The sequence below is a fragment of the Asparagus officinalis genome, chromosome 3 (genome assembly GCF_001876935.1).
Source record: "Asparagus officinalis chromosome 3, Aspof.V1, whole genome shotgun sequence".
NCBI classification, from domain to species: Eukaryota; Viridiplantae; Streptophyta; class Magnoliopsida; order Asparagales; family Asparagaceae; genus Asparagus; species Asparagus officinalis.
The window spans coordinates 365,591-374,999 of NC_033796.1; the positions used below are offsets into that span (position 1 = coordinate 365,591).

Genomic DNA, 9,409 nt, shown 5'->3' on the forward strand with positions numbered 1-9,409 from the left:
ATTTCCTAGTGACATTAGGGTCTAACAATTGGTATCAGAGCTTAGTGCTCTTGATTAAAGGCTTAATCGTCTAGAGTCAAAGTTCCTTGTTCTCATATTTGTGCTAATCTAATTTTGAGATTTATTGTTATCTTGTTTGCATATACATATATATATTATGGATATGCACGGTGCACCTAGCTTAGGTTATGTCATTAATATTGTTCCTAGATTAGATAATTTTTTCTATGCTCAATGGTGTGTTAGATTTAAATTTTTTATTCGATCTAGACATTTTAATTTATGGAAAATTATTGACGATGCTTATATTGTACCCACTATGGAAAAATCCAAGTGGTGTGATAAAGATAGAAGATTATTTACAATGAATAAGATTTTGTTAGATTTTTTGCATAACGCTCTTGATTCATCCTTTTCTAACAAGCTTGATTCATTTGATAGTGCTTACAAATTATAAAAATTCATAGAAGCACATCAAGGGGACTTGGAGGCGATCCGACAAGCTTTGACGGTTTCCTCTTCAAGTTCATGTGAAGCCTCATCGTGCACACGACCACTAGGCGATAGCCCTAGTGTGGTAAGTGATTCCGATTCCGAAAGTGAATTAACAATTGATGAACTCGCTTGTGCCTACGAGAAGTTAATGCATGCCTATAATAAATTGCATAATAATTTTATTAACTTAAAAAGCAAGCATGCAAAATTAAAATCCGATCATGAGTTATTAGCATCTATGTTTGAAACTATTTCTAATAAAAATATGATCCTAAAAGAAAACAATGAGAAACTTAAATTGGATCATGATTCTCTTCTTTCAAATGTTACTAACTTAACTCATGAAAGAGATAATGTCATATTAGAAGTAGAGAACATTAAAAATAAAGTTAGTTCTTTTACTAACACTTATATATGTTCTACTTCTAATAACAATACTTGTATGCATAATGATGAGTTGAATCATGTTAAGGATCGCATGTTATCTTTAGATTCAACCCTTAAAACATATAATATTAATAATAAAAAGCTTATAGACTTATATGCAAAGTCCCGTGAAAATTCTTCTAAGAAACCTACACACTATGCACATACGTATAACAAAATTTACAAGTATTCTATTTGCGACCGTAAAGGTCATATTGCCAAATTTTGTTATAATGCACAAAAACCTATCAAGCCTAATCATGTTTGTGCATCATATCAAGCTTCTTCATCACAAACACATGCACATGCACTTAATGTTCATCATAAGCATGCTAGTGTGTTTAAATGTGATTATTGTGATCGTTTTGGTCATTTGGCCAAATTTTATTTTGATTTAAAAAGAGTTTCTCATTTGCTAAACGAATTTAAAAGACAATCCTTATTTGTAAATGATTCTTGTGCACGCCCACTTGGTCAACACAAATCATTTAACCATTTTTATTGTACCTATTACAACCGGAAAGGTCATTTGCATAATTTTTGATTTGACCGTGTTAGTGCACTACATACGTCCAAAAGGGATCATAACCCTAAGGCATTGAGGTTTCATGATAAGGGTCATGTCCCTAAATCCTTTGGTACTAAGAATACTTTGGTACCAAAACAAATTTAATTTTTAAAACCAATAATTTTAATATTTTTATTTTTTTATGTCTTGGTTTTGAAAAATAAGTTTTTGAAATTTTTGAAAATAAAAAATTTTAAGCTAAGACTTTTGATTTTCATGTTTTTCATTCTTTTGGCTTTGATTGTTATGAGAGGTTTGTGTTTGAGCAACCCCCGGATTTATTGAGTGTTTATTTCTCAAATCATGTTTACCGGGTGCTAAAATCTTTATATGGGTTGAGACAAGCTAACAAGCTTGATATGGTTGCCTCTCTTGCCTTTCTTTTGTCAAAAAATTAATATCGATTGTTTTTATGTGATTGTGGTTTAAATTTTTGATTTATGAATTCATTTGTTTGATTCGTTTTCATTTGAAAACTTTTTTCATGATTCTCATATTCTTCATTCTTTTGTTTTCAGAAATCTATTTATACATTGTTTTTATGTTTGTGTAAACACACTTTTTCATATTGACATATCAATATGTGCTCTCATTGTTTTTTTGTATGTGAGTTATATTAAGCATGTTTTCTATATCTATGCTTGCTCACATATGTTTACCTTAGTCTTCATTGCATATATTCATTAAGGCATTTTGATAGGAAGAGCTATTCCCTATTATTTGTTTCTATACTCACCATGCTTATAGGTAGGGGGAGCTTTCGCTTTCATGTTTCTTTTATATCCTTATTTTTTATGTTGCCAAAGGGGAAGAAATATGTGAGTATATTTATGTTTTTGAGTATTATACTTTATTGTATATTTTATATACTTTTTGTGTAAATTGTTTGTCATCATCAAAAAGGGGGAGATTGTTACCCTTTTTGTTTTAATGATGTTTTAACAAATAATTTATAACTAATATTGTTTGTCTAGTATTTGTGTTTTTGTATTTATTCTAGACAAACAATGTGTCGGAGGTTGGATGGAATTACGTCATAACGATCATATTCAATGGAGGTTGGCGGAATATCGGTATGAAGCAATGCAATTCAAGTCAAGATCCAAGTTCAAGCTTCATCCGTAAGTGTACCAAGAAGAGCTCATTGAAGATCAAGTTGCTTAGGTAAATAGTTTAGATTTTATATTATGTGTGTTAATACTTCAAGCTCAATTATACACACACGTATTTATTGATTTTATCAAAATATAGGTGTTTTTATAAAAATATTGTGTTATTGGTTTATGGACTTAACAATCATTATATACATCTTTTATTAAGTCTATAAAATCAAAAATATTGTGTTATTGGTTTATGGACTTAACAATCATTATATACATCTTTTATTAAGTCTATAAAATCATTTTATAAGGTTTCAAATTAACAATCATTATATACATCTTTTATTAAGTCTATAAAATCATTTTATAAGGTTTCAAAACTTTTGTTCAAGTCAAATAAAAAACTCAAGTGTTTATACAAACATGTATTTGAGTGTTTTTACAAAATGATGAGATTTTACAAATGGGAAGTGCAAATTAAAAAATTCTTTTTGTAACATTGTTTATTATCATGTATATAAACATTTTCTAAAGTTTTATATTTTTCTGAATCTATTTGTTATTTTTAAATACACTTTAAAAGTTAATTTTTGGACATGCACAGTCACCGTGCATGTTCATAAGTCGACTTATAAGGTTGGATAAGTCGACTTATGAACTACTCTAGAAAGTGCATTTAACCTCTGTCAAGTCAACTTATATATAATAGCAAGTCAACTTATGTCATTTCGCAAGTCGACTTATGGCCTGTTTTTCAGCTTGTTGTTTTTCTTCTGCAAGTCGACTCATGTGTACTGTAAAGTCGACTTATACCAAGTCGATTTATAACACTGTTAAATCGATTTATAAATCTGATCATTGTACAGTAACGGCTATTTCCAGATTTTGTGTATTTTAATGATTTTTATGGATTTTTAGGCTGGTTTCTTCCACCCTATATATACCCCATTGTCGTAACTATTTTGGATAACCAAGAGAATGTTTTAAACAAGTTTAAGAAAGATTCTAAAAGAGTTTAAGTTTTGTTTCAAGTTTGTTTTGTGAAGAAATTTTCACAAGAGGAAGTGAAGATCAATTCTTGGTGTTTGAGCTTTAATTCATCTCTCCTACTCTTGTCATTAGAGAAGTTTTTTAAACTCATATCTAGCTATTTATATGTTTGATTTTCATTTCCATAAGCTAGAATTTATTTGAGTTTAGTTTTGATTTTATTCTCATTGTTACACACACCCACTTGAGCTTTTAGTATTTTCATCAAGGTTTTAAATATCGGTTATCGGGGATTTATCGGACGGCTAAAATCCTTATCGACTAACGAAAATCGGGGATATATCGGGGATAAGTAGTATTTATCGGAGTGATATACTGGATGATGTGTATATATAATATAACAATTAAAAAATATAATCTAATCATGCTTAATGAAATATAAACATACCAAAATGTAAATCATCATGTTTAGAATCATTTACCAATTGTAGAAAGCGAAACTTGCATCATAGCCTTGAAAAAATATAATGTTAGTCAAAATGGGTCGATAATCCCGATAAAAAAGTCTTACTTATCGGTCGATAAGTGCCGATAACGCTGATAAATCGCCGATAAACCTAGAAAAACGATAACCGATTAAAAATCCAATTTATCCTAGCGGAGAGCTCCCAAATCTGATAACTCGGCCAATAATATCGATTATCGGCCGATATTTAAAACAGTGATTTTCATACATAGTATATGTGGGGTTGTGAGTTTGTAACATTGAGTTGAGCTTAATTGAGTTCTCACCTTGTTTAGAGAATAATCATTTGTTGGAGAGCTTAATTGTGAGGATACACTTTGTAATACACTTGTACACCGAGAGAAGTGTGTGGTGAAAGACGGGGTCGTCCCAAGAGGAGTGGCGTCGGTAATAAAGCCTAGGGAGAGGATGTAAATCCGAGCACTTGAGGGAGACACGGGCTAGAGACCAATACTTAGAGGGTATAGAGTGTGATTGCAAGAGTGTTGATTGTAAAATTTTCGGTGAGCTAAAAAACCGAGTGAGGTGTAAACGTTTTCAGGTGAGCGTTAAAAACCCGGTGCGATAGTGAATTTCTCTCCGGGAGTGGGGAGCGGAGACGTAGGTCGGAAGGACCGAACTCCGTGATCATTTGCTTGTGTTTGTGTTTGTTTATTTGCGTACTATCACTCTTGTTTGTTTTTGTTAATTTCACCATTGTTTATATTGCTTATCCTTGCATATATCTGGTAGTATATCATATTTGTTAGGATATTTGTTAATTAGTTTTAATTGGTATTAACTTGAATTAGATTAGCATAAGACCCTATTCACCCCCCCTCTAGGGTTCTTTCCTAGTGGCATTAGGGTCTAACAGGGATTAGTAGAGTTTAGAATATGACATGTAGTATCAATTCAACTTATTTTTTTACTATTCTGCTTGAATATATTATTATGTCAACTGATATCTTTTTCTGCAGAAATCAATTATGATATCTCAGTTAAGTATATTGATCTCAGTTTAACACAAAAATTCATTACATTAATTTTTTTATAATGTTTAAATAAAAATTATAGTAAATCTAATAATTAAAACGAATCCGAGTTATTTATAGTAATAAAATAAAAAAATAAATTATTTTAATATTTAACCACGTGCATAAAACTAGTAAATAATAAAATTACATCTAAAAGGAAAAATAATATTTTTAAACTCAAACAATCCAATTTCAACCTCATAATTAGACTTTCATAAAAAAAATTAGTATAAAGATCTAGGACTTGGTACCATCGATAGTAGAGATGATTATACAATATATGGAAGAAGAAAGAAAATTTTGCTTCAGAAGTTTTCTTGACAGTTGAAGTACATTTATTGTTTATTGTTTTAGAGAATTTTTTCAACAATGTATGTAGAAGGAGGTTTTTAATCAACTAATAAATACAAGATTGTTTATTTAATTTTAGTGATTGTTTTGTGAGATTCTTCAAATTTTGTCCAATTAATAAACTCTTAAAAAGTTAAAATGATATAAAAAATGGAAGGATGATAATATTTTCATCAAAAATGTAATGAAATGCATCATTAACTAAAGAAGCGAATCAATGTGATCCAATCATGTAAATTTGGTTTTTGTTGAGTAACTAATCAATACAGAATGGTTTTCAGGTTCTAGTGATTACTTGATGAAGGTTTTCAAATTTACCCTTTGTTATTTGTTCTCAAAGCTTTTAGACGAGGCATGATATCTCTATTTTCATTTTTCAAATATTTTTGATGAGGAAGGATAATTTTGTTTTCATTTTTATTGCAGGTTAACTATCTGGTTAGTAGAGCCGATCTTATTAGATCTGTTGGATTTTAAAATTGCTAAATTGGGAGTGGTAACCAATATTTTTATTAGGGTACAATAGTATTATTCCAAATGCTCAAAATCCTAGGGATGAGCGATCTTCTGCATGCTCCCTCAGATCTGCCTCTCGAGCTATATTAGAGACTATTTTTTAATGGAAGAAACGGAAAGCGGCCATCCAGTCCATAAAGAGTAAGTTATAATAGCACGTGATTTGAAAATAGCACAACAGATTATATCAATTTCAGCAGTGTAACTTATTGTTACTCTATTTTCATTACTGGTGACACTCAGCTGAGAAAATTTAAACAGAAGAAAAGGTTTCGGAGTACTACCTCAGTCTTCTTTCTACTTCGGATATCTGAGCTTGCAATGACTGGGAGTGATTAGCCAGCTCCTGAAGAAACACTTATCATCAAATTCTAATACATGAAAAGGACAAGATGCATATATAGCTTTAATCTTCGTAACTGCATACCTCAACTGTTTGGCTGAAATAGCAAAAAATAGACAAGTGTTAGAAATTTGTTTCAAGAGATAAATACGATAACAAGGTCCAGAATCAGCACTCGCCTTGAACCTAAAAAATCTTGTATATTGACATCATGATCCAACTTCTTGAATGTCTTCTTCAGTGCCTATATCCTCGTAATAAAATAAAAAAGATGATATTTTGTGTTAGCAGAAGACACTTGTGGCTGCTGGTGTTGTCAGGTAGCTTCATTACTGGATAAGTTGCAATATTTCACACAGATCTCAGTTTTACAATTAATAAAGCTCCACCAGAACAGTGCCATGATGACGGTCAATCATGCAAGTATCTAGCAGAAAATTAAGTTGCCAGTCTTCAATTTAATTGGAAACTATACAAGCCATGATCTTTATTTTTATTCATTTTGACTCATTTGTTCATCTATCTACTGATCTAATTTGAGACAAAATGTGCACACAAGCCTCTCCTGCAAATTGGTAATGTAATTCCTATATTTAACTGGAGGCACAACTCGAATTACGACCTCCTAGGTGGCAAGAAAGGCCCTTGATGTCGTAGATGACTATTTTTGAAGAATTTTACGTAGTGTGAGTTGTTCGCTTAGAAATAAGGTGTGAGGCCTCTATGACTCTGAGGAACAAGACGGTCCTCAGCGAAGCGTGTCCCACTCGAATGGTTCTACTTTGGACATCTATGGAAGATAAGAAGAATATTTCCTTTCTCCTACAGCTGCCACCCGAATGATTTCACATTTTTCATGTTCCACCTCTGATGGAGGAGATGTAAGCAGAGATACATTGAGATCGTAAGTACTTTTTGGTATTAGGCAGGCTTGCATCTTGCAACATAAATTTTTTTTAATTAATTAATATATATATATATATATATATATATATATATATAGAGAGAGAGAGAGAAGGAAGATGATGTTAATAAACGCAAATGGACAGAATCGGTACCTCAAGGCTTTCCAACTTCCTGTTGAAAAAAAAAAAAGCAAATTGCGCACATGACATCAGTGAGGTTCCTGATCATTCAACTATATACACGATGCAGCGTAATAAAAGAAGGTTCGCAAATCAAAACGGTTCCGCCGCACCTTTTAGCCCTCTCCTGCGGAGTTAATTGTGCGAACTTTGAAATGACCTCCTCAATGTTGCTGACAAGAAGAAGACATAATTTGCCAAATTGGACCTTCGATGGGTGGATAAATAATAACAGAGGGGGGGTTGCATTGTGTACGTACCTTCGTTCTCCGAGGCACAAAGTGGGTTTGCCGGTGGGAGAGAACATGAGGAGGAGGATGTCAATGTCGCAGAGGATGGACAGCTCCTTCGCCTTCTTCAGTATCCCTGCTCTCCTCTTCGAGTACGTCACCTGCCTCCCGCTCGTGTTCTCCAACCTTTTTATCTTCAGTTTCACCCTTCCCATCTTTCTCTCTATCACAATTGTTATTGTTATTGTTATTATCACCACAAATCCTTGTAAATTAGGTTTTACGGGGCGGAAAAGAAAAAAGAAAAAGAAAAAGAACAGAGGGGGGAAATACCGAAGCCAAGAAATCCAAATCCCCCCGATTCTGGCGACAATTAATTTAAGGGACGAGAAAGACGGGACGGAATGGTAAAATCGGAATCGGAGTCCAAATCGAGGGAGGGAGGAAGCAGGATTATCGAGAAAGTAAAAGGGGATAACGAATTAAAATCTCTAAATAAATAATCAATGGATGAGGGGGAAATTATCAGGAGAATTAAATGAGTGGAGAGGAGAGGGGAAAAGAGAACAAGGGTGATGGTGTAAAATTTTAAAAAATGGGGAAGAAAGGGGGAGAGGAGCGGACGACGAGCGGAGGTGCGATAACAGGGGGAAGTGTAGGAAGAGGAAACGAGAGAGGCCTTTTCCTCCCCTCTTCCTCCCCCTCAAAATAATAATAATAATAATAATAATAATAATAAGGGGTTTTTGTCTATAGGCCCATTTGTTTACTCCCATTTATTTTTAAACCCAAGTATTTTTAGTTTTATCTTTAAGCCCAATTCACTTTTAGTTATTGTCTTTAAACCCAATTCTAAAATACAGTACTTTTGACTACTTGTATTTATACAGAATGAATGTAAAAGCTCCAAAATACCCCTTTGATTGGCCCCATAAAACCGTATCTCTCTCTCTCATCTTCCCCATTTGAGATCAGCCCCCCATTTAAAAAACGAGATCCCATTTCGTCGTCGCCCGTCTCCAGCCGTCGACGCCCCGCTCCAGCAGTCGCTCATTTCCAGCCGTCGCTCGCTCGTCTCCAGCCCGTCTCCAGCGTCGACGCTCCTCTCCAGCTGTTGCCTGACTCCATCCCTCGACGCCCAGCTCCAGCCGTCGCCCGCTCTAGCCGCCGACTCCCTGCTCTAGCCGCGTTTCCATTGTTTCCAGTCGTCGACGCCCCAATCGTCGACTTCCCTTTGGAAGTTCTAGGGCGTTTGCTAGAGGTACTAGCCATGGATTAAAATGAAACCCTAGAAAAAGAAATGGGAGAAGGAAGGGGTTATACCAAGCCGAGGAAGACTGAGTGCAGACAATGATTGCAAGAGAGGACGAGTCGACCGGTGATGATGAGTCGGCTGGAGATGAGGGTCGACTGTAGTGAAGGAACGGCTGGAGGAAAGAAAAGAACGAAAGAGGATTAGAAGATGAACTGAAATGGGATTAATGGGCCAGATTTGGTCAAAATGATGAGTGTAGGGTCAGGATACAGGTAGACAAACGGGTCGGGTCTAAAACATCCCAAAACCAAAACCGAAAGAAATAGATACCAAAAAAAGTCTCCAGAAGGTCGAAGGTCGACTTGCAGTCGACTACACATTGTGAGTCGACTCAAGGTCGACTTAAGATTAAGTCACAAGATTAAATAAGCTTAAATATTTATAAAATATTTAAAACAAAAAAAATAGCAACAAAAAACAAAAAACGTTATATTGAGAGTATAGCACA

At 33.9% G+C, this 9,409-nt stretch overlaps 1 protein-coding gene across 1 annotated transcript in view; it reads right to left on the minus strand.

Moving 5' to 3' along the window:
- LOC109832547 (agamous-like MADS-box protein AGL30) overlaps positions 1-8,319 on the minus strand; it is an 18,942-nt gene extending 10,623 nt beyond the window's left edge. The window contains exons 1-7 of the mRNA XM_020399888.1: positions 7,980-8,319; positions 7,677-7,869; positions 7,530-7,589; positions 7,390-7,408; positions 6,511-6,575; positions 6,416-6,428; positions 6,273-6,334 (exon numbers count right to left, since the gene is read on the minus strand). Coding sequence (XP_020255477.1) covers positions 6,273-6,334; positions 6,416-6,428; positions 6,511-6,575; positions 7,390-7,408; positions 7,530-7,589; positions 7,677-7,861 — 404 coding nt within the window. The 5' untranslated portion in view covers positions 7,862-7,869; positions 7,980-8,319. The remainder of the gene's footprint in view (positions 1-6,272; positions 6,335-6,415; positions 6,429-6,510; positions 6,576-7,389; positions 7,409-7,529; positions 7,590-7,676; positions 7,870-7,979) is intronic.